The sequence below is a fragment of the Bufo gargarizans genome, chromosome 5 (assembly GCF_014858855.1).
Source record: "Bufo gargarizans isolate SCDJY-AF-19 chromosome 5, ASM1485885v1, whole genome shotgun sequence".
Classification (NCBI taxonomy): domain Eukaryota; kingdom Metazoa; phylum Chordata; class Amphibia; order Anura; family Bufonidae; genus Bufo; species Bufo gargarizans.
In genome coordinates, this window is record NC_058084.1 from 21,606,004 (window position 1) to 21,632,472 (window position 26,469).

Genomic DNA, 26,469 nt, shown 5'->3' on the forward strand with positions numbered 1-26,469 from the left:
ATTCCCAATTTAGCAATTTCATAATTTAGTGGTTCCTGCTATATCAGAGCTATTTGAAATCTATCCCAAAAAGGGTATATAATATTCAAGGTGCACATTGGGTCATTCAGAATAACTTCACACACACGCTTCTGTGCATTTCCAAGTCTAATTCTGTCACTAAATCCATACCGGTCACCCAGCGCCTAAATACTAGGCCTCAAATTTATATCCCGCTGAATTTGAATACAATACATTGGGCCAAATAATATATTTGTTGTTGTGGTGAACCATAACAATGAGAAAAACATCTAGTAAGGGACGCGGACGTGGACATGGTCGTGGTGGTGTTAGTGGGCCCTCTGGTGCTGGGAGAGGACGTGGCCGTTCTGCCACATCCACACGTCCTAGTGTACCAACTACCTCAGGTCCCAGTAGCCGCCAGAATTTACAGCGATATATGGTGGGGCCCAATGCCGTTCTAAGGATGGTAAGGCCTGAGCAGGTACAGGCATTAGTCAATTGGGTGGCCGACAGTGGATCCAGCACGTTCACATTATCTCCCACCCAGTCTTCTGCAGAAAGCGCACAGATGGCGCCTGAAAACCAACCCCATCAGTCTGTCACATCACCCCCATGCATACCAGGGAAACTGTCTCAGCCTCAAGTTATGCAGCAGTCTCTTATGCTGTTTGAAGACTCCGCTGGCAGGGTTTCCCAAGGGCATCCACCTAGCCCTTCCCCAGCGGTGAAAGACATAGAATGCACTGACGCACAACCACTTATGTTTCCTGATGATGAGGACATGGGAATACCACCTCAGCATGTCTCTGATGATGACGAAACACAGGTGCCAACTGCTGCGTCTTTCTGCAGTGTGCAGACTGAACAGGAGGTCAGGGATCAAGACTGGGTGGAAGACGATGCAGGGGACGATGAGGTCCTAGACCCCACATGGAATGAAGGTCGTGCCACTGACTTTCACAGTTCGGAGGAAGAGGCAGTGGTGAGACCGAGCCAACAGCGTAGCAAAAGAGGGAGCAGTGGGCAAAAGCAGAACACCCGCCGCCAAGAGACTCCGCCTGCTACTGACCGCCGCCATCTGGGACCGAGCACCCCAAAGGCAGCTTCAAGGAGTTCCCTGGCATGGCACTTCTTCAAACAATGTGCTGACGACAAGACCCGAGTGGTTTGCACGCTGTGCCATCAGAGCCTGAAGCGAGGCATTAACGTTCTGAACCTGAGCACAACCTGCATGACCAGGCACCTGCATGCAAAGCATGAACTGCAGTGGAGTAAACACCTTAAAACCAAGGAAGTCACTCAGGCTCCCCCTGCTACCTCTTCTGCTGCTGCCGCCTCGGCCTATTCTGCTGCTGCCGCCTCGGCCTCTTCCTCCGCCTCTGGAGGAACGTTGGCACCTGCCGCCCAGCAAACAGGGGATGTACCACCAACACCACCACCACCACCTCCGTCACCAAGCGTCTCAACCATGTCACACGCCAGCGTTCAGCTCTCCATCTCACAAACATTTGATAGAAAGCGTAAATTCCCACCTAGCCACCCTCGATCCCTGGCCCTGAATGCCAGCATTTCTAAACTACTGGCCTATGAAATGCTGTCATTTAGGCTGGTGGACACAGACAGCTTCAAACAGCTCATGTCGCTTGCTGTCCCACAGTATGTTGTTCCCAGCCGGCACTACTTCTCCAAGAGAGCCGTGCCTTCCCTGCACAACCAAGTATCCGATAAAATCAAGTGTGCACTGCGCAACGCCATCTGTAGCAAGGTCCACCTAACCACAGATACGTGGACCAGTAAGCACGGCCAGGGACGCTATATCTCCCTAACTGCACACTGGGTAAATGTAGTGGCAGCTGGGCCCCAGGCGGAGAGCTGTTTGGCGCACGTCCTTCCGCCGCCAAGGATCGCAGGGCAACATTCTTTGCCTCCTGTTGCCACCTCCTCCTTCTCGGCTTCCTCCTCCTCTTCTTCCACCTGCTCATCCAGTCAGCCACACACCTTCACCACCAACTTCAGCACAGCCCGGGGTAAACGTCAGCAGGCCATTCTGAAACTCATATGTTTGGGGGACAGGCCCCACACCGCACAGGAGTTGTGGCGGGGTATTGAACAACAGACCGACGAGTGGTTGCTGCCGGTGAGCCTCAAGCCCGGCCTGGTGGTGTGTGATAATGGGCGAAATCTCGTTGCAGCTCTGGGACTAGCCAATTTGACGCACATCCCTTGCTTGGCGCATGTGCTGAATTTGGTGGTGCAGAAGTTCATTCACAACTACCCCGACATGTCAGAGCTGCTGCATAAAGTGCGGGCCGTCTGTTCGCGCTTCCGGCGTTCACATCCTGCCTGCTGCTCGCCTGTCTGCGCTACAGCGTAACTTCGGCCTTCCCGCTCACCGCCTCATATGCGACGTGCCCACCAGGTGGAACTCCACCTTGCACATGCTGGACAGACTGTGCGAGCAGCAGCAGGCCATAGTGGAGTTTCAGCTGCAGCACGCACGGGTCAGTCGCACTACAGAACAGCACCACTTCACCACCAATGACTGGGCCTCCATGCGAGACCTGTGTGCCCTGTTGCGCTGTTTCGAGTACTCCACCAACATGGCCAGTGGCGATGACACCGTTATCAGCGTTACAATACCACTTCTATGTCTCCTTGAGAAAACACTTAGGGCGATGATGGAACAGGAGGTGGCCCAGGAGGAGGAGGAGGAGGATGAGGAAGAGGGGTCATTTTTAGCACTTTCAGGCCAGTCTCTTCGAAGTGACTCAGAGGGAGGTTTTTTGCAACAGCAGAGGCCAGGTACAAATGTGGCCAGCCAGGGCCCACTACTGGAGGACGAGGAGGACGAGGATGAGGAGGAGGTGGAGGAGGATGAGGATGAAGCATGGTCACAGCGGGGTGGCACCCAACGCAGCTCGGGTCCATCACTGGTGCGTGGCTGGGGGGAAAGGCAGGACGATGACGATACGCCTCCCACAGAGGACAGCTTGTCCTTACCCCTGGGCAGCCTGGCACACATGAGCGACTACATGCTGCAGTGCCTGCGCAACGACAGCAGAGTTGCCCACATTTTAACCTGTGCGGACTACTGGGTTGCCACCCTGCTGGATCCACGCTACAAAGACAATGTGCCCACCTTACTTCCTGCACTGGAGCGTGATAGGAAGATGCGCGAGTACAAGCGCACGTTGGTAGACGCGCTACTGAGAGCATTCCCAAATGTCACAGGGGAACAAGTGGAAGCCCAAGGCCAAGGCAGAGGAGGAGCAAGAGGTCGCCAAGGCAGCTGTGTCACGGCCAGCTCCTCTGAGGGCAGGGTTAGCATGGCAGAGATGTGAAAAACTTTTGTCAACACGCCACAGCTAACTGCACCACCACCTGATACGCAACGTGTTAGCAGGAGGCAACATTTCACTAACATGGTGGAACAGTACGTGTGCACACCCCTCCACGTACTGACTGATGGTTCGGCCCCATTCAACTTCTGGGTCTCTAAATTGTCCACGTGGCCAGAGCTAGCCTTTTATGCCTTGGAGGTGCTGGCCTGCCCGGCAGCCAGCGTTTTGTCTGAACGTGTATTCAGCACGGCAGGGGGCGTCATTACAGACAAACGCAGCCGCCTGTCTACAGCCAATGTGGACAAGCTGACGTTCATAAAAATGAACCAGGCATGGATCCCACAGGACCTGTCCGTCCCTTGTCCAGATTAGACATTAACTACCTCCCCATAACCATATATTATTGGACTCCAGGGCACTTCCTCATTCAATCCTATTTTTATTTTCATTTTACCATTATATTGCGATGCTACCCAAAGTTGAATGAACCTCTCCTCTGCCTGTGTGCTAGGCCTAAATATATGCCAATGGACTGTTGCAGTGGTGGCTGACATGAAGCCTGATTCTCTGCTATGACATGCAGACTAATTCTCTGCTGACATGAAGCCAGATTGTCTGTTACGGGACCTCTCTCCTCTGCCTGGGTGCTGGGCCTAAATTTATGACAATGGACTGTTGCAGTGGTGGCTGACGTGAAGCCTGATTCTCTGCTATGACATGCAGACTGATTCTCTGCTGACATGAAGCCAGATCCTCTGTTACGGGACCTCTCTCCTCTGCCTGGGTGCTGGGCCTAAATTTATGACAATGGACTGTTGCAGTGGTGGCTGACGTGAAGCCTGATTCTCTGCTATGACATGCAGACTGATTCTCTGCTGTCATGAAGCCAGATTGTCTGTTACGGGACCTTTCTCCTCTACCTGGGTTCTGGGCCTAAATTTATGAAAATTGACTCTTACAGTGGTGGGTGACGTGAAGCCTGATTCTCTGCTATGATATGAAGACTGATTCTCTGCTGACATGAAGCCAGATTGTCTGTTACAGGACCTTTCTCCTCTGCCTGGGTTCTGGGCCTAAATTTATGAAAATTGACTCTTACAGTGGTGGGTGACGTGAAGCCTGATTCTCTGCTATGATATGAAGACTGATTCTCTGCTGACATGAAGCCAGATTGTCTGTTACGGGACCTTTCTCCTCTGCCTGGGTTCTGGGCCTAAATTTATGAAAATTGACTCTTACAGTGGTGGGTGACGTGAAGCCTGATTCTCTGCTATGATATGAAGACTGATTCTCTGCTGACATGAAGCCAGATTGTCTGTTACGGGACCTTTCTCCTCTGCCTGGGTTCTGGGCCTAAATTTATGAAAATTGACTCTTACAGTGGTGGGTGACGTGAAGCCTGATTCTCTGCTATGATATGAAGACTGATTCTCTGCTGACATGAAGCCAGATTGTCTGTTACGGGACCTTTCTCCTCTGCCTGGGTTCTGGGCCTAAATTTATGAAAATTGACTCTTACAGTGGTGGGTGACGTGAAGCCTGATTCTCTGCTATGATATGAAGACTGATTCTCTGCTGACATGAAGCCAGATTGTCTGTTACGGGACCTTTCTCCTCTGCCTGGGTTCTGGGCCTAAATTTATGAAAATTGACTCTTACAGTGGTGGGTGACGTGAAGCCTGATTCTCTGCTATGATATGAAGACTGATTCTCTGCTGACATGAAGCCAGATTGTCTGTTACGGGACCTTTCTCCTCTGCCTGGGTTCTGGGCCTAAATTTATGAAAATTGACTCTTACAGTGGTGGGTGACGTGAAGCCTGATTCTCTGCTATGATATGAAGACTGATTCTCTGCTGACATGAAGCCAGATTCTCTGTTACGGGACCTCTCTCCTCTGCCTGGGTGCTGGGCCTAAATTTATGACAATGGACTGTTGCAGTGGTGGCTGACGTGAAGCCTGATTCTCTGCTATGACATGCAGACTGATTCTCTGCTGACATGAAGCCAGATTCTCTGTTACGGGACCTCTCTCCTCTGCCTGTGTGTGTGCTGGGCCTAAATATATGCCAATGGACTGTTGCAGTGGTGGCTGACGTGAAGCCTCATTCTCTGCTATGACATGCAGACTAATTCTCTGCTGACATGAAGACAGATTCTCTGTTACGGGACCTCTCTCCTCTGCCTGGGTGCCGGGGCCTAAATATCTGAGAATGGACTGTTCCAGTGGTGGGTGACGGGAAGCCAGATTCTCTGCTATGGAACCTCTCTCCAATTGATTTTGGTTAATTTTTATTTATTTAATTTTTATTTTAATTCATTTCCCTATCCACATTTGTTTGCAGGGGATTTACCTACATGTTGCTGCCTTTTGCAGCCCTCTAGCTCTTTCCTGGGCTGTTTTACAGCCTTTTTAGTGCCGAAAAGTTCGGGTCCCCATTGACTTCAATGGGGTTCGGGTTCGGGACGAAGTTCGGATCGGGTTCGGATCCCGAACCCGAACATTTCCGGGATGTTCGGCCGAACTTCTCGAACCCGAACATCCAGGTGTTCGCTCAACTCTACTTGGAACCCACCATTAAACAAATTAGAGAAGTAGACCGCAACTCACTATTGAAGAATAAAGTGCAGGACCCAAAACAACTTGCTACGAACCAATGTACTGATGCCCCTATTAAGATCCCCATAATTACTGGTTATAATGAAGGGGCAATAATTCTTAAAAGAATTGTTAAGAAACATTGGGAAATGTTGCGACAAGACAAATTAATAGGTGATAGGATCCCAAAAAATCCCACATTTATCTTTAGAAAATCATTAAACTTGTGCAATATGGTAGCGCCCACTGTGAGACTACCCCAAACCAAGAAATTAAATCATCTGACACACAAAGGTTTCTTCCCATGTAAAATGTGTAATAACTGTAAAAAAAATTAAACATGGCATAACTAAATTCCCCATAACAGAAATAGGGGATAACCATCATAAATACAAAATCAATCAATATATCTCATGCAATACCCGAGGTGTTATCTACTTCATTAAATGTCCATGTTTAAAAATATATGTGGGTCGAACCAAACGTGAACTAAAAACTAGGATGGGGGAACATCTCAATAACATAAGGAAAAAATATGATGATCACCCTCTGTTCCGCCACTATACCCAACATCACGCAGGCCGTTTTGTTGGTTCCTATTTTGGGGGCATTGAAAAAATAAAACCAAATCCGAGAGGCGGAGATATTATTAGACAATTGTCAAGATGTGAAAGTAAATGGATGTTCAGATTGAACTCTCTGGCACCTAACGGCCTGAACCGAGAGATGGAACTATTTGCATTTTAAAATACCTACATTTTAAAATCTAATTAAAATCAAATTGATGTTTACCATAAGTAGGTAGTTGCCACGTTCTATCTATTTGGGATCCTACATAAGATCTTATCAGGATGATTTGATGAGTTAATTTTGAGCAGCTGCCATAGGGACCGGGCACCTACTTAAACCCAGAGCACAGGTAGAACAACTATCCCTGACGAAGAAACCCGTAGGTTTCGAAATGCGTAGGATCTTTTTGGTCTCTGGACTACCCCGTAGGACAGTCGTGACGTCACGCCGCACGTCCCGGAACCCTGCACCATCACAGCTCCCTCGCGTGCACGCCAGCCACCGGCCGGGGCGGCGTACATGCTTAGAGGTTGAGCAGGAAGAAACCTTTCAGAGAAGCGCTGTACAAGTCACCTCATCCTGTTTGCAACATCAGATAGTCGGCAGTTAACCATCTGAATACAACCGAACACTGGCATAAGGTAACTACTAACCTAAAAATTTCACTCCAGCGCTGGTACCGAACATTAGTTTGTTCACTCCCTTTACTGTACCGCGATGTAGGCTAATGAGGTAGGCTTCCTTGTAACTTAACTTGGTAGTTTATACACAGGTGCTCAAGGTCATAACGACGTCAGAACAACATAACACATAAAACACAGTGTATCAAAATCTCATCAATTACTGTGGGGTTCTTACTTGCGTGCCCTCAAAGGCGCCCCAACTGCTGCCGCACCGCTTCCTCCGCACCGATGACAAGAGGCTACACCAGAGGACACAGTATAGGCAAGATTACTCTGTTCTTACCTCATATCACGGGTGGCGATCCCGGTGTCTGTTGGTGCGCTCCTCCTATGTCTGATCTCCGGGGGTACGGGAACAGGGGAGTCCAACCTTCGAGCCCCACGATGGGTGCCAAAAATGTTCTGGTTCTGATCAATGGTCAGGTAGGTTGATACACTGCTCCAAATTAGATAGAAAGATACGTGCATGCACAGTGAGAGAAATAACACAGCATAAGGCCTCATGCACACGACCGTTGTGTGCATCCGTGGCCGTTGTGCCATTTTCCGTTTTTTTTCGCGGACCCATTGAGTTTCAATGGGTCCGTGGAAAAATCTGAAAATGCACCATTTTGCAGCCGAGGCCGTGATCCGTGTATCCTGTCCGTCAAAAAAATAGGACCTGTCATTCAAGTCAATGGGTCCGTGAAAGAACACGGATGCACACAAGATTGGCATCCGTGTCCGTGATCCGTGGCCGTAGGTGGCTTTCATACAGACGGATCCGAAGATCCGTCTGCATAAAAGCTTTTTCAGATCTAAGTTTTCACTTTGTGAAAACTCATATCCAACAGTATATTCTAACACAGAAGCGTTCCCATGGTGATGGGGACGCTTCTAGTTAGAATACACTACAAACTTTGTACAAGACTGCCCCCTGTTGCCTGGCAGCACCTGATCTCTTACAGGGGATATGATAGCACAATTAACCCCTTCAGGTGCGGCACCTAAAGGGGTTAATTGTACTATCATATTCCCCTGTAAGAGATCAGGGCTGCCAGGCAGCAGGGGGCAGACCCCCCCCCCCCTCCCCAGTTTGAAAATCGTTGGTGCCACCAACTTATCTGCTTGCTGCTGCGATGTCTGTGACCGGCCGGGAGCTCCTCCTACTGGTAAGTGACAGTTCTTTAGCAATGCGCCGCACAGACCTTTCACTTACCAGTAGGTGGAGCTCCCGGCCGGACACAGACATCGCAGCAGCAAGCAGGTAACTATGAGTCTTCTACTATTGTACTATTGCTAAGTAACCATGGCAACCAGGACTGCAGTAGCGTCCTGGTTGCCATGGTTACCGATCTGAGCCCCAGTGATTAAACTGGGACTCCGATCGGAACTCCGCTGCCACCAATGATGGGGGGGGGGGGGGGAAATGGGAGGCCGCACACTGCCACCAATGTTGTTACTGCTATAGAGGGAGGGGGGGGGGTGCGATGGTGGGCGCACACTGTGCCACCAACGATTTATTACAATAGAGGGAGGGAGGAGGGGGGGCGATGGTGGGCGCACACTGTGCCACCAACGATTTATTACAATAGAGGGAGGGAGGGGGGGGCGATGGTGGGCGCACACTGTGCCACCAACGATTTCTAACATTAGAGGGAGGAAGGGGGGGCCCGATGGGGGGCGCACACTGTGCCACCAACGATATTCAAACGGGAGGGGGGGGTCTGCCCCCTGCTGCCTGGCAGCCCTGATCTCTTACAGGGGAATATGATAGTACAATTAACCCCTTTAGGTGCCAGCAGGGGGCAGTCTTGTACAAATTTTGTAGTGTATTCTAACTAGAAGCCTCCCCATCACCATGGGAACGCCTCTGTGTTAGAATATACTGTCGGATCTGAGTTTCACGAAGTAGCTCATATCCGACAGTATATTCTAACATAGAGGCGTTCCCATGGTGATGGGGACGCTTCAAGTTAAAATATACCATCGGATTGGAGAAAACTCCAATCCGATGGTATAAAAGAACTCCAGACTTGACATTGAAAGTCAATGGGGACGGATCCGTTTGAAATGGCACCATATTGTGTCAACATCAAACGGATCCGTCCCCATTAACTTGCATTGTAATTCAGGACGGATCCGTTTGGCTCCGCACGACCAGGCGGACACCAAAACGACTTTTTTTTCATGTCCGTGGATCCTCCAAAAATCAAGGAAGACCCACGGACGAAAAAACGGTCACGGATCACGGACCCACGGACCCCGTTTTTGCGGACCGTAAAAATAAACTGTCGTGTGCATGAGGCCTTAGGCCTCTTTCACACTACAGTATGTCCATTTTAGTGTTTTGCGGTCTGTTTTTTACGGATCCGTTGTTCCGTTTTTTTGCTTCCGTTGTGGTTCCGTTTCCGTTCCGTTGTTCCGTTCCGTTTTTCCGTATGGCATATACAGAATACAGTAATTACATAGAAAAAATTGGGCTGGGCATAACATTTTCAATAGATGGTTCAGAAAAAACGGAACGGAAACGGAAGACATACGGATGCATTTCCGTATGTGTTCCGTTTTTTTTGCGGACCCATTGACTTGAATGGAGCCACGGACCGTGATTTGCGGGCAATAATAGGACATGTTCTATCTTTCAACGGAACGGAAAAACGGAAATACGGAAATACGGAAACGGAATGCATACGGAACACATTCTGTTTTTTTTGCGGAACCATTGAAATGAATGGTTCCGTATACGGACCGTATACGGAACGCAAAAAACGGACCGCAGAGGTAATCTTTTTATTAAAATAGGTCTACGTGTTTCGGGGGCAAGACATCCCCCTTCCTCAGGACAATAAAACTTATTGCATTAAAAACACAGTGTTTCCAGTTCATTTTATACACCATGTATAAAATGAACTGGAAACACTGTGTTTTTAATGTAATAAGTTTTATTGTCCTGAGGAAGGGGGATGTCTTGCCCCCGAAACACGTAGACCTACTTTAATAAAAAGATTACCTTTATTGGTACTTTCTGAGCATCGAGTCCTTACTGCACCAGCGCCACGAGAATGGTCTGATCTTTTCTTCACTTCTCTGCATACAACCTATCCTGACAACCGCAACCACGGCAAGGGATATAGACCAGGGGCAGCAGACGCAGTCTTCTCTTCTCCCGTATACTGGACGGGTATTCATCCAGACAAGCGATTCGGAGGTGTTGTGACCTTTCACAACCCCTTCTGGTAAGCATAATCAGTAGCTTGTGTGCTTATACACAGTGCTGTCAGGTTTCACACACGAGGCTCAAGGCGGACAGGTTGTGGCAGCCATTGTCGCCGACCACCTTTCACAATTGTAATCAGCAGCTTTTGTATGCACGCATGCCTTATCTGCCTGCGTGACCAAACAAATCTATACACCCAGCAATTTATTGCCCGTAGGCAAATACTGTACAGCAGAGATAATGATGTTTTGGGGGCTTGTGCTGCATATGGACCTTGTTAAAAAAAAAAGAAATTAGACAGTACTGGAGTCAAATGTTTTATACCAGACTCCAGTTTAATGTATGGCTATGACTAGAGATGAGCAAATTTCTTAGAAATTCGATTCGGCTGATTCGCCGAATTTCAATTTTTTTTTACTTCATCGTTTTTTTTGTAAGTAGCGGGTGCAATGTCAGAGAGCTGCGATAGCACCGCCCCGTCATTGTACCCTTCAGATGCCGTGTTCATATATGATCGCGGCATCTGAGTGTAAAAATAGTGTAAAATTAACATTAAAAAAAACATTTAATCAAACTTACCGCCTTCATTTGCTAGTGGCGAGCCGGCCTCCACCATCTTGCTTGAAGATCTCGTCCGAAATCCCGTGCGGCGCGAGATTTCATCATCAATCCAGCCAGCATGATGATGTCATCTCGCGCCGCACTGGATTTTGGCCGAGATCTTTAACCCTTTCACGACCGCAATCTGTATATATACGTGATAGCTGCACATACCCCGTGCAGCTACCACGTATATAAACGTTCTGGCAGCTCTTTAATCCAAGCGCTGCAAAGCGCTTGGATTAAAGCTTCTGCCCCTGCCCTGTATGCTGTCACGGACAGCATACAGTGCAGTAATGCCGGCAAGGGACCAATCTGAGTGGCCCCTTGCCGGCAATCGATCCGATTGGTTAGTCTGTGCAGACTAACCAATCGGATCGCGGCAGTGAAAAAATGCCGGTTTCAGGCTCTGATCTGCGCTCTGCAGATCAGAGCCTGAAAGCCGATAGTGTTCCTCATGCCCCCCGATCCTCCAAGCCTTTGGTGCCCCTCTGTGGTCCCCCCCTACCCCGATCTGTGCCTCGCTGATCTGTTCCCAGCCGGCGCTCATGTGCTTCCTCCTGCCCTGATTGGCATGCGGTCCGCCCCCTCCCCGCCCCCTGCATTAATTTTCTGGCCGCCCCTCCTGCCCCAGCCTCCCTCAATATTGTCCCTACCCCCCGATTCCCCATTCTGTGTGTGTGATGGCGGCGGCTCCATTCCTGAGCCGCCGCCATCAGCAGAGTGTCAGCTCTATGCTGACACTCTCCTGTAACCCGATAGATGCTGCGGTTGCGGCATCCATCGGGTTAACAGAGGGAGGGGGCTCCCTCTCTCCACCATCGGGGCTGCAGCGCTGTGATCGCAGCGCCCGATGGTTGCCATGGCAACCGGACGCTTTGCAAAAGCGTCCGGTTGCCATGGCAAAGGTGTCCAGTGCTGCCACCTACAGGCAGTCTGGAAGTATTATACTTTGCAATGCAAGAGCATTGCAAAGTATAGTACAACTATCAGCCCCACTGGATCTTCAAGATCCAAGAGGGAACTGATAAAAAAAAAGTGAAAATAATAAAAGTAAAAATAAATCAATAAATAAATTAAAATGTAAATAAAAAAAAAGACTGCCTTTTCCTATAAAAAAATGAAAAAATAAAATAAAATACACATATTAGGTGTCACCGCGTCCGTAACGACCGTCTCTATAAATATATCACGTGATGGACCCCGTCCGATAAACACCATAAAAATAAAATAAAAAAAACAGTGCCAAAAAAGCTATTTTTGTCACCTTACATCACAAAAAGTGCAACAGCAAGCGATCAAAAAGGCTTATGACCCCCAAAATAGTACCAATCAAACCGTCACTTCGTCCCGCAAAAAATGATACCCTATTTAAGACAATCGCCCAAAAAATAAAAAAGCTATGGCTCTCAGACTATAGAGACACTAAAACATCATTTTTTTGGTTTCAGAAATACTATTATTGTGTAAAACTTAAATAAATAAGAAAAAGTATACATATTAGGTATTGCCACGTCCGTAACGATCTTCTCTATAAAACAATCACATGACCTAACTCCTCAGATGAACTCTGTAAAAATAAATAAATGAAAACTGTTCCAAAACAGCCAATTTTTGGGTCACCTTGCCCTATAAAGTGTAATAATGAATGATCAAAAAATCCTATGTACCCAAAAATGGTACCAATAAAAACCTCAACACTTTCTGCAAAAAACGAGCCCCTGCACAAGACGATCGGCAGAAAAATAAAAAACATATGGCGTTCAGAAAACCAATCCAGCACAATCTGCCTACCAAAAACCGTATGGCATTCCTTTCCTTCTTCGCCCTGCCGTGTGCCCGTACAGCAGTTTACGACCACATGTGGGGTGTTTCTGTAAACCGCGGAATCAGGGTAATAAATATTGAGTTTTGTTTGGCTGTTAACTCTCAATGTGTTAAAGAAAAAAAATATATAAAATGGAAAATCTGCCAAAAAAGTGAAATTTTTAAATTTCATCTCCATTTTCCCTTAATTCTTGTGGAACGCCTAAAGGGTTAACAAAGTTTGTAAAATCAGTTTTGAGTAACTTGAGGGGTGTAGTTTCTACAATGGGGTCATTTATGGGGGTTTCCACTATGTAAGCCCCACAAAGTGACTTCAGACCTGAACTAGTCCTTAAAAAGTGGGTTTTGGAAATTTTCTTAAAAATTGTAAGAATTGCTTCTAAACTTCTAAGTCTTCTAACGCCCTAAAAAAATAAAATGACATTTCCAAAATGATGCCAACATAAAGTAGACATATGGGGAATGTTAAGTAATAAATATTTTATTAGGTATCACTTTCTGTTTTAGACGCAGAGAAATTGAAATTTGGAAAATTGTGAATTTTTCCTAATTTTTGGTAAATTTGGGATTTTTTCATAAATAAAGGTGAAATATATTGACTCAAATATATGACTATCATGAAGTACAATGTGTCACGAGAAAACAATCTCAGAATGGCGTGGATAAGTAAAAGTGTTCCAAAGCTATTACCACATAAAGTGACGCATGTCAGATTTGAAAATTTTGACCTGGACACTGGGGCATCAATGACCCTTGGTCATGAAAGGGTTAAGCAAGATGGAGGTTGGAGGCCCGTCGCAAGCAAATGGAGGCAGTAAGTTTGAATTTTATTTTTTATTATTTCGGGGTAAATTGATTACCTGACACGAAGCACGAGGGAATTTGGCTTCTAGGCGAATCGAATTTATCCTGAAATTCCGATCGAATTCCACTTTGTGGGATTCAATTCGCTCATCTCTAGCCTTGACCTGCACACGATTTGTCCACCTTATGTCTCTCTGATATAGTCCACACAGCTTACATACTCACTTTTCACCAACCACTACATATTCATTTCTGTGAAATATGTACCTGCAAACGTGCCCTTTCCACCCCTTAAAGTGTTCGTACTGCAATAGAGTTTCCAAAATGGGGGTTTCTACTGTCTAGGCACCTCAGGATTTTCTTAAATGCGACATGGCACCTGAAATCCATGTCTGCAAATTCTGGCTTGCAAAGTCTATATATTGCTGTTTCCAGTTAGGCCTGATTTCACATCAGAGCCTCAGCAAATGTCAGGAAATACAATGCAAATCACCAAATTAGGCCTCAAATGCACATGGTGCTCTTCTACAATCAGGAAACATAGTAGAATTATTAGAGATCTAATGTTATATAGTGGCACAAATTGGGCACAACTATTGGGCACTGTGGAAAAACTGTAATTAAATTTTGACCTTTCATTACACATTCATTTCTGGGGAAAAAAATCTATTTTTACCAAAGTGCTTATCACACCCCTTGAAAAATTCCTTGGGGGTGTAGTTTCCTAAACGGGGTCCTTTTTTGGGGTGTTTGCACTATAGGGGTACCTCAGGGTGTCCTCAAACACCATATGGCACCTCCATATGCCCTCCAAAAGCCATATGGCGCTCCTTCCCTTCTGAGCCATGCTGTGTGCCAATTCAGCACTTTATGATCATATGTGGGATATTTCTGTAAACTGCCAGATCAGGGCTATGAATATTGGGGTTTGCTTGGCTGTTAGCCTTTCATGTGTTATAGGAAAAATGGATAAAAATGGAATCTGTACAAAAAGTGAAATTTTTTATTTTTTGCCATTTTCCTTTAATTCTTGTGGAAAACCTAAAGGGTTATCAAAGTTTGCAAAATCAGTTTTGAATAATGTGAGGTAATTAGTTTCTAAAATGGGGTCACTTGTGAATGGTATCTATTATGTAAGCCTCTCACAAGTCTTCACAAGTGAATTGGACCTTTAAAAAGGGAGTTTTGAAATTTTCTTGAAATTTTAAAACTTGATTCTAAAATGAATGTCTAAAAAATGGCAATTACAAAATAATCGCAATGTAAAGTAGACATACGGGCAATGTTAATAAATAACTATTTTATACCACTATCTTTCTAAAAAGCAGGTCAATTCAAATTTTGAAAATATAAAATTTTCCCAAATTTTCTCAAAATGTAGAATGTTTTTTTATAAATAAAGGTAAAACATATAGACTCAAATTTACCACAAATATGAAGAAGAATATTTATTTTTCACCTGGCTGTTCATCTACAGAAACAATGAGGTTGCGGCAGGACTTGGTGATCATGTGATCCTCAATCTTCATCCTCTCTGTCCTGATCCCCACTAATTCTTACAGTAAAATACTGCAGGACCTGTTTTGAGGCATTACACACGCATACACTGTACAGTTGCAGGCGTTAGACATGCATATAAATTTACTAAAAGAATTCTGGAGGGGCCTGGATGTATTTCTGGAGTGTAATAATATTACAGGTTAGGCTCCATTCAGACATCTGCACTTTGGGTCTGGATCCGTTCCACAATTATGTGGAACGGGTGCAGACCCATTCTTTTTTAATGGGGATGGAAAAGATGCGGACAGCCCAATTTGAGTCTAGAAGGAATTTTTTCCCCTAAAGTAAGGAAAATTGGCTTCTACCTCACAGTTTTTTTTTGCCTTCCTCTGGATCAACTTGCAGGATAACCGGCTGAACTGGATGGACAAATGTCTTTTTTCAGCCTATTGAATTCACTGTGTTATATATATATATATATATATATATATACAGGGCTCAGTGGTCCAAAGCGGATCAGTTTTGGCCTAATGCATTCTGAATGGAAAAGGATCCGCTCAGAATGCCTCCGATCAGTCTCCATTCCGCTCTGGAAGCGGACACCAAAACGCTGCCTGCAGCGTTTTTCTGTCCGCTTGACGAAACTGAGCCAAACTGATCCGTCCTGGCACACAATGTAAGTCAATGGGGATGGAGCAGTTTTCTCTGACACAATCTGGCACAATAGAAAACAGATCCATCTCCCATTGACTTTCAATGGAGTTCATGACGGATCCATCTTGGCTATGTTACAGATAATACAAATGGATCGGTTCATGACGGATGCATGCGGTTGTATTATTGTAACGGATCCATTTTCGCAGATCCATGACGGATCCACCCAACATGTGAGTGTGAAAGTAGCCTAACCAGGGGAGAAGGGCCTTGGTAAGAAATGTGACCAAGAACCCAATAATCACTCTGGCTGAGTTCCAAAGATGCTGTGTGAAGATGGGAGAACCTTCCAGTAGGTCAACTATCACTACAGCCTCCATCAATCTGGCTTTATGGCAGTGTGGCCAGAAAGAATCCTTGCCTCAGTAAGGCCCTCAGACAGTGAGAAACTAGATTCTCTGCTCTGATGAAAACAAGATTGAATATTTTGGCCATAAATCTAAGAGTCACGTCTGGAGGAAACCAAGTGCCGCTCATCCCGTGCCCAATTCCATCTATATAGTGAAGCATGGAGATGGCAGCATCATGTCTGGAGGAAACCAGGCTCTGCTCATCACCTGTCCAATACCTGCCCAATACCTAATACCTGTCCAATACCTGCCCAATACCTAATACCTGCCCAATACCATCCCTACAATGAAGCATGGAGATGGCAGCATCAAGTCTGGAGGAGCATCGTGCTGTGGGGTTGTTTTTCCGTACCCAAAATTAGAGGCTAATTCTGGAGGTTACAGCCTTCAGGCACCCTGTAGCAAATTTTAGATCACCATACTGGGGGGGGGAGAGTGAATACCAAAGGAACGCTTAGACAATGCCCTCAGGAATAGGCACAAGTCATCATAATTCGATGGAATAATGGGTAGCCACCGACTGCATTACATTATCAGTTAAGTTTAAGCTTAGCCATTACATTTGGCTCCTTTATCGACCAGCCCAATGGTAATCTACCAAAGATTACCACCCCAAAGCTTGGTTGCAATATTTATATATTTGCGAAAAAGGAAAAAACTAATATTTTTTCAGCTAGACAGATGCTGATAGCCATTAGAGGCACGGTCAGATTGGAACTCGAAAAATTCCCCTGTCATACATTCATGTGAAACAAGGACTACAGAGGTTGATGGTACTATATAAATAAAACTAAAAACGTCTTCTACAGGGAGTGCAGAATTATTAGGCAAATGAGTATTTTGACCACATCATCCTCTTTATGTCACGGCTGTTTAAGGGTAACCAGAGCATACACAGTAAGAAGAGCTACTGACCGGACCCAAGCTAGGGAAGAGAAAGGGTGACCCCTGTCAGACCCTCAACACTCTCCCTATGCTGCTAAAGCACATGCCCGGATCCAAATGGTGGAACGAGGCATGCCCGCGTACCTTAGACTGATGAGCCCTGTAACCCCTACAATAGTGGAAGGGGCACGGCCACCGATGCCCTGCTCAGAATATGGAGGGAACCGTGGCCACCTCAGATCCAGTCAGGAAATCACCAGGTACACAACAAAGTCTGCACACTTAGCTGATGGAGCTGTAGCCGCAGAGAAGACGGATCCAAGGGCCGCTGGCAATATCCGGAGTGCTTACAGCAGCAGAACACAGGTCCAGAGAAATAGTAGCTTAAGAAGTGAAGATACTCAAGGCAGAGCTACAACTGAAAAAAGAAGTATAATCCACGCCCTGCAATAGGAGGAGGGGTGATTTAAAGGCAGGGAAATCAAACGCAGGAGGAACAGCTGAGAGTAAAGACCTCATCACAGGGGCGGAGAGACAGAACAGTGAGAACACCTCCAAACTCTAAGTGACATCATCACAGGGGTGGAGACACAGAGCTGTGAGAACGTCTCAAAGCTCTGGTAGTGACACTTTATGCATGTTGTCTTACTCCAAGCTGTATAGGCTCGAAAGCCTACTACCAATTAAGCATATTAGGTGATGTGCATCTCTGTAATGAGAAGGGGTGTGGTCTAATGACATCAACACCCTATATCAGGTGTGCATAATTATTAGGCAACTTCCTTTACTTTGGCAAAATGGGTCAAAAGAAGGACTTGACAGGCTCAGAAAAGTCAAAAATAGTGAGATATCTTGCAGAGGGATGCAGCACTCTTAAAATTGCAAAGCTTCTGAAGCGTGATCATCGAACAATCAAGCGTTTCATTCAAAATAGTCAACAGGGTCGCAAGAAGCGTGTGGAAAAACCAAGGCGCAAAATAACTGCCCATGAACTGAGAAAAGTCAAGCGTGCAGCTGACAAGATGCCACTTGCCACCAGTTTGGCCATATTTCAGAGCTGCAACATCACTGGAGTGCCCAAAAGCACAAGGTGTGCAATACTCAGAGACATGGCCAAGGTAAGAAAGGCTGAAAGACGACCACCACTGAACAAGACACACAAGCTGAAACGTCAAGACTGGGCCAAGAAATATCTCAAGACTGATTTTTCTAAGGTTTCATGGACTGATGAAATGAGAGTGAGTCTTGATGGGCCAGATGGATGGGCCCGTGGCTGGATTGGTAAAGGGCAGAGAGCTCCAGTCCGACTCAGACGCCAGCAAGGTGGAGGTGGAGTACTGGTTTGTGCTGGTATCATCAAAGATGAGCTTGTGGGGCCTTTTTGGGTTGAGGATGGAGTCAAGCTCAACTCCCAGTCCTACTGCCAGTTTCTGGAAGACACCTTCTTCAAGCAGTGGTACAGGAAGAAGTCTGCATCCTTCAAGAAAAACATGATTTTCATGCAGGACAATGCTCCATCACACGCGTCCAAGTACTCCACAGCGTGGCTGGCAAGAAAGGGTATAAAAGAAGAAAATCTAATGACATGGCCTCCTTGTTCACCTGATCTGAACCCCATTGAGAACCTGTGGTCCATCATCAAATGTGAGATTTACAAGGAGGGAAAACAGTACACCTCTCTGAACAGTGTCTGGGAGGCTGTGGTTGCTGCTGCACGCAATGTTGATGGTGAACAGATCAAAACACTGACAGAATCCATGGATGGCAGGCTTTTGAGTGTCCTTGCAAAGAAAGGTGGCTATATTGGTCACTGATTTGTTTTTATTTTGTTTTTGAATGTCAGAAATGTATATTTGTGAATGTTGAGATGTTATATTGGTTTCACTGGTAAAAATAAATAATTGAAATGGGTATATATTTGTTTTTTGTTAAGTTGCCTAATAATTATGCACAGTAATAGTCACCTGCACACACAGATATCCCCCTAAAATAGCTAAAACTAAAAACAAACTAAAAACTACTTCTAAAAACATTCAGCTTTGATATTAATGAGTTTTTTGGGTTCATTGAGAACATGGTTGTTGTTCAATAATAAAATTAATCCTCAAAAATACAACTTGCCTAATAATTCTGCACTCCCTGTATATAGGAGACCATTGAAGAAGCCGAGCTGAGGCCCCTTAGCAGAACTTGGAATAGGTTTCATTCAGATATCAGGTATCATGAGCAGAAGAGGGAGCAGGCAATGTAAAGCGTGTTGCAGAGTATGATTGCTGGGTGCAGAGGAGTCAATTCAGATCAGACATTGATGAGTAACAGGAACTGCGTATAATGGAACATGCGTGCAATACCAGAAGGTCACCTTACATGGTGACTGGCAGAGACAGGGAAAAAAATCAGTTAGTAAACTTCAATGTACAGGAAATACATCATAGAAATGCATAGAGAGACCAAAGTGAGCATTAGTAACGGCGACATGTAGCTTAAGGCTGACATGTCAGCCTGCATCTGTGGGAGGGGCGTAGGCGCTCTTAAAAGGAGGCGCGCCCTCTCCCCATTTGCGTGCGTTTTCTGGTGCCTTCCCGCCTTAACGTCACGCCCCGTACTGCCGTGTTGCTCACCAGGTAAGTTGCTGAGGGTTCCCGATGCTCGCCGCTCGTTCCTGCAAGCAAGGGTAAGTTAGTCACTGTCCTCCCGAACCCCCTTCCCGGCATGCGTCTCCCCCCGGTTCACCGCTACCCACCTTTCTACCCCAGGTCGTGCGGCCGGCTCAATCCATGCTTCCGGCGCCGGCCTGGCAGGTCACGTGTGACGCCGGGCAGCGCCTCCGTTGCCGGGGAGACGGAGCCTGCGTCTCGTGTCAGGCTCCCTCTCTCGGCTCCGGGAGTCACAGGAACCTACCGCTTGTTGCTCCAGGCCCTGTCGTCCGGGGGTGGGTCTGTCCAGACCCAGGGCCGCCGCTTCCACTCCTCGCAGCTGCTGGCCGGCGGCCGGCAGTTGTCTGTTGTCAATAAAGTTGGGGGAAAAAATAAAAAAATAAAATAAAAAATAACACTGGTTCTCACACATACGGGCTCATGCGAACAGCGCAACCACAACTTAGATCACAGGGACACATAAGATCCCTGGGTTTTTTGGGTCAAGTAAATGGCGCAGTCCACGAACTACCACGAACCCCCTCCCCCCCCCCCTCATGATACTGATTATTGTTGCAGACTCTGGGTACTCTGCCGTGCTAGCCACACATCGTCTGCCAAGGGTTCTCAACAGTTCCGCCCGTGTCAACCGCCGCCATTCCACTCTGCCACATCTGCGGACGTTTTTTCGGTAAATACTCATTTTCCTATGTCATATCATGCTCTGCCATGTCTGGGGCCTGTTCCGTGTCAGGCTTACGTTTTACGTATTACCATCTGTTTCCCACGTCGCCACGGGCTCACGTTTTTTCCCAGACCATATCTGTTGCCGGTCACGCTTTAGGCTCACGCATTATTTGCCGTCAGTGCCTGTTCCAAGGTTACGTTTTCAGATATATCATGTCTGTTGTCTGTCACGTTTCAGGCTCACGTTTTCTAATATATCATGTCTGTTGCCTGTTACGTTTCAGGTTTACGTTTCCAATATATCATGTCTGTTGCCTGTTACGTTGCAGGCTTACGTTTCCAATATATCATGTCTGTTGCCTGTTACGTTTCAGGCTTACGTTTTTTCTTTTCTGTTGCCAGTTACGTTTCTGGCTTACGTTTCTAATATATCATGTCTGTTGCCAGTTACGTTTCAGGCTTACGTTTCCATATATCATGTCTGTTGCCTGTTACGTTTCAGGCTTACGTTTTTAATATATTATGTCTGTTGCCTGTTACGTTTCAGGCTTACGTTTTTCTTTTCTGTTGCCAGTTACATTCCCGGCTTTTGTTTCCAAGTATATCTTGTTGCCTGTTATGTTCAGGCTTACGTTTTTATTTTTATTTGTCGCCTGTTACGCTTCAGTCTTACGTATCCACTGTACCACGTCTGTTGCCTGTTACGCTGTCAGGCTTACGTTTCTCTCATGTGTTTATTCCCTGTTACGCTTCAGGTTTACGTTTTTCATCCATTACCGGTCACAGGCCAGGTTCATGCGGTTAATTACTATTCTTTGTCGCTATCATTTTTTTTCCAGATTCGATCAATATCATTTTCTACGGTACGACCCCAGGTTTGGTGTTCTGTTTCATGTTCATAAACCCCTGTCGGTAGCCACGTCCTCGTAGCTCTTACGCCTTTTTTCACGCCTCAGGCTGGTAAGGTCCTCCACAGTAGTACCCCCTTTCACAGCTCTAGGCACTTGCCCGCCCTAGTTTCTCTCTTCACTACCATTCACGGCTCGGTGTCGTCCTTCTGTCATACGGGGCCTCCAGCTCAGCCATTAATTTTTGTTTATCACCTCGCAGCCACGATATGTCGCACGTTTCCAACATCGAGGAAACCCCATCCATCCCTGAGACACCCGCATCCGAGCGGCCCAGCTCCTCATCACTAAGGAGTTGGACAATCGCAAAGCTGATCGCGGAGCTCAACAGGAGAGGGATCCAACACCCCGCTTCCGCCCGGAAAGCAGAACTGTTTAGGCTACTCTCGGCTGAACCAGCAGCCCCGGACTTGGAGCAAGTCTCCATGTCCACTTTGCAAGTGTCCCTGACACAACTGCATGCCATGATGAACACCATTGTCCTCCTCAGTCTCAGACGTGCATGTCCAGACTCCTGGCCGTTGAGTCTCATCAGGGGCTGACATCCGAGCGTGCCGCCTCTCCATTGCCTGTTGCCTCCACGGCAGGGTTTGTTCCCCCAGGTAGGGTCCTTTGCGCACCCGAGGTAGCTCCAGCCCACTTCATCCCCAGCAACATCAAGAAGGATATTTTAGAGGGCAAGGACATCAATCTGGCATCCATCCTGATAGCCACCCATGACACAGTAGAGAGCAAGACCATTGCTTGCGGCGACATGTCCATCGTCCTCAAAGCGAGGGATCCCCGCCTCAACAGGAAGCTAACCATCACGGAGTTTGTCCTGGCGTTTAGCTTGTTCAGGGACGTCATCTGCTCCGTCCACCCTGAAAGGCGGGAAGAGTTGGATACTTACCTTTACAGGGTTACGGACTTGGGCCACAAGTACGGTGGGCAGGCTTTTTATGATTATCATCGCTCTTTTTCAGCAAAAGCCGCCGCCTCACTGGTCCAATTCCAGCACCTCACGAACTGGGCGGCCATGGACATGGAGCTTTTTTGCCGACATTTCGCGGGCCTCAGGGCCCCGGCATGTGCGGCATGCCAGTCCATCACTCACTCCTCTGCTTGGTGCCCCAACTCAGGTCCCTCCACATCCCAGGGCAGATCCCTCCGTAGTAGCTCCGGGTCCCTCCAACGACCTGGCTCAACCACGGATAAGTTAGGCCGGCCAATAGTTTTCCTGGGCAACAGCCAGGTCTGTAATAATTTCAACCAGGAGGCTTGTTATTACAATAAGTGCAGGGCCCTCCACGTCTGCGCAGGCTGTTTCAGGGCTCACCCGCAGACGGCGTGTCCACAAAGAGCAAGGCCATCCTGACTAAGCAGGGGTCAACGTGGTCTTGTTAGAGTCTCTGTTGCGCGAGCACCACAGCCCTCAATGGGTGCAGTTCTTGGTTTCCGGGTTCACCATCGGGTTCCACACGGGGCTGGTAGCTCTCCCGCAAACTTCCTGGGAAGGGCCTAATCTGCTGTCGGCAAGCAGGGATCCCGAGCCGGTGGGGACTCTGATCAAGTCAGAACTAGAGAAGGGGTTTCTCATCGGCCCCTTTCCCTTCATACCATTTGACCTCTGGAGGATTAACCCCATTGGTATTGTGTCCAAGCAGTTCACAAATAAAAAACGTCTAATCTACGACTTGTCGGCACCTCATGGCTCCAGCACACCCAGCCTCAACTCCTTAGTGCCATCCGAGGAGTTCTCCATGTGTTACGCCACCATAGACGAGGCCATCCAACTGATCCTCCAAGTAGGTCGGGGGGCATGGTTGGCCAAGGCAGACATCGCCGACGCCTTCAAATTGCTGCCCATTCACCCACAGCTTTGGAGGTTCTATGGCATCAAGTGGCAAGACCAGTATTTCTTTGCCAATCGCCTGACGTTCGGGTCCAAGAGCAGTCCCTGGCTGTTCGACCAGTTCGCTCAGGCGTTGCATTGGATACTGGTCAACCACTGCGATTGCCCTATGATCATCCATTACTTGGATGACTTTCTCATCATCGAAAGCCCAGACCTGCCAGCCTTGTAAACTCCAGGCTCTGCTGCAGCTGTTCGGCCTGACTCAATGTTCCGGTGGCAGCTTCAAAAACCGAAGGCCCCGCCACGGTAATCACCTTCCTGGGCATAATTTTAGACACAGGGAAGATGGAGGCCAGACTACCAGCCGAAAAGTTGGCAAAAATCAAGGAGGCCATCTCAACAGCGGCAGGCAGCAGGTCGTGCACCAAGGTCGAGTTGCAGTCCCTTCTAGGCATGCTCAACTTTGCCACCAAAGTCATGCCCCAGGGCAGGGCCTTCATGTCCAGGCTTCTCCAGTTACTCCCCTCAGCCCCAGAGCAAGACAGCCTCGTCGCATTAGACACCCAAGCCATGGCCGACCTAGCCATGTGGGAGAACTTCCTGGCCTCTTGGAACGGAGTCTCGTTGTTTGTTCCTCAGCTAGGGCCAGCTTCCACCTTGATTTTCTCGGACTGCCGCCGCCTCCGGGGGGTTCGCGGCGATCTGTGGGAATCAATGGTTCGCGGGTCCCTGGCCACCCGAGATATCAACAGCCAGAGGCGCTCTACAGTCATCCCCGTTGCTGGAATTCTACCCAGTCGTAGCAGCAGCCCAGGTGTAGGGCAGCCAGTGGGCCAATTCTTCTGTGGCGTTCGTCACGGACAATCAAACAGTGGTGGACATTATCACCAAGGGCAGGTCTCAGTCGCCCCAGATAATGTCATTCGTCCGCAGGCTGGTCTGGCTCTCGCTGGTGTACAACTTTCATGTGGCATGCAGGCATATTCAGGGGGTTCATAATGTGGCCGCATACGCCTTGTCCCGTTTTAATTACCAAACTTTCTTTCAGGTCATGCCAGAGGCAGACCGTGTGGGGCTACCTCCTCCGATGTACCAATGTCTAGTGTTGGATTAAACCTTTTCATTGATTCAGCAAAATCCTTGATGCAGAAGTCTTTGTCGCATAACACTGCCAGGAATTACAGGACCGCCTGGAACACTTTCAACAGGTTCAGGGGCCTACATCCAAGACAAGACACTGACAAGACCACGTACCTCACAGCTTTCATAGCCTTCTGTCATATCGATCTCAAGCTGTCCTTCAATACCATTAAATTGTATTTGGCCGGAGTCCAACATTTCTCCATGTTGGAAGACCCCGAAAGCAGGTCGGTTTTCCTATCCCAAGCAGTCAGGGCAACCCTTAGGGGGGTTCAGAAAAGTAGTCACGCAGCCATCCCGAGCAGGCAGCCCGTGTCTGGGGAATTGTTTAGGAAACTCTCAACCTCCCTAGATGGTCTTCCTTTTGGGCTCCTTCCCAGCACAGTCATTAAGGCCGCCATGTACCTTAGTTTCTATGGGTTCTTAAGACCCGGCGAATTCACCCGCACTTCAGCTAGGTCCAAGGGTCTCACCAGGGGTCAGCTAGTCTGGCACCACGACCATTTCTCCCTGCACCTCTTCACCTCCAAAACCTCGCAGGTAGGTCCACCAGTGGAGGTGAATTTCTTCCCCTCTGCCAACACATGGTGTCCGGTCCAGGTACTCAAGAGTCTACTGTCGGCTCTGGGGGACTCCGCCCCTGATCAACCATTGCTCCCGTTTCAGGCCTCAGCCCTCACGGCCTCGCAATTCATCTCGCACGTCCGCACTCTGGCAATGGGCTTGGGTTTCGACCCCAAGGCCATTTCAGGGCACTCTTTCCGCATTGGAGCTGCATCCGCAGCTTCAAAACACAACGTCCCCGGTCACATCATCCGGAAAATGGGTCGCTGGCGCTCCTCATGCTTCACGCGCTACATACCTAACCCCCAGGCCGAGATATCCCAGGCATTCCACAGTTTGGTTTTGTAACTCGGTACACTGCCAATAAAGGTTTTCTCTCCCTACTTGTGTGTCTTTTTGCCCCCTTTTAGGCGTACCCGCGGCATGGCTAAGGGCACCTCTCCAGCCATATCAGGTAGGTAAGGTGGTTTCCTCTGTCAGGTTCGGCACGTTCAGGCACGAGCTCTCTGCCGTAGCCATGACCACAAGTAGCTTAAGGCTGACATGTCAGCCTGCATTTGTGGGAGGGGCGTAGGCGCTCTTAAAAGGAGGCGCGCCCTCTCCCCATTTGCGTGCGTTTTCTGGTGCCCCACCCACCCTTCCCTTTTCTCTTTCATACTCCTCAGGGTATGCCCCCTTTTAGGCGTACCCGCGGCATGGCTAAGGGTACCTCTCCAGCCATATCAGGTAGGCAGGGTGGTTTCCTCTGTCAGGTTCGGAACGTTCAGGCACGAGCTCTCTGCCGTAGCCATGACCACAACTAGTGTTATAACTATAAACTGCAGTTACTCCAGCAATAGACTAAGCTGTAAGTTGTTGTATCTCCTACAAAGCGTAATCATTGTATAATAAGATCTACAACTTTCTATTATATTTCTCACTATTCTCAGAATGTCTGATTTGCTGGTGAGGAATTGAAGCCCAAATGATCTGATTACTTAAATGCAGTTGTGTTATTCTTCTAGGAAAGCGAGTTTGTCTTGGAGAGAACCTGGTCCGCATGGAGCTCTTCCTGTTCTTCACCTCTCTGCTCCAGAAATTCACCCTCACTCTTCCTCCGGGGACAGAACCTCAGGACTCAAAATTGTTGAAGCTTAACAAGTATCAAATCATTGCATCAGGGGAGATCTGCGCCGAACCTCGTACCTTCTCCAAGTGACCACCGGCTGTCCAGCAGCAGAAAAAAATGATAAAAATAACAGCTGTGAAAATGTGACAATTTACTGGGGAAAAAAACAAGATGAAATTAATGAGTGAATTTCTAAAAATCTGTTTCATATTTGTGTAATAAATCATTTGGAAGATTCAAAACTGCTGTAATTGGCCTGAAAATGTAATTATCAAACTTTAAGGTCTCCTATAACTCAAACAGGTGCTTCACAACAAACAGCAACTCCCATCATGCACACTTACTCCACTATTCTTGTAACTCCCATAGAAGTGCAAGGAGGATTCTAGAAGACGTAGTTTCACAACAGCTGGAGTGTCGGAGGCTGCAGATCCCTGAACCAGAATATCATCGAAAAGTTCATTTATTTCAACATTTTAAAATGTAAAGCTCATGTTTTCTATAAACTTATTATA

The 26,469-nt window shown here is 47.5% G+C and overlaps 1 protein-coding gene across 1 annotated transcript in view; it reads left to right on the forward strand.

Moving 5' to 3' along the window:
* The window catches only part of LOC122939250 (cytochrome P450 2C44-like), a 436,988-nt gene extending 410,880 nt beyond the window's left edge, over positions 1-26,108 (forward strand). Inside the window, exon 10 of the mRNA XM_044295290.1 lies at positions 25,851-26,108. Coding sequence (XP_044151225.1) covers positions 25,851-26,044 — 194 coding nt within the window. The 3' untranslated portion in view covers positions 26,045-26,108. The remainder of the gene's footprint in view (positions 1-25,850) is intronic.
* Positions 26,109-26,469: the final 361 nt, after the last annotated feature.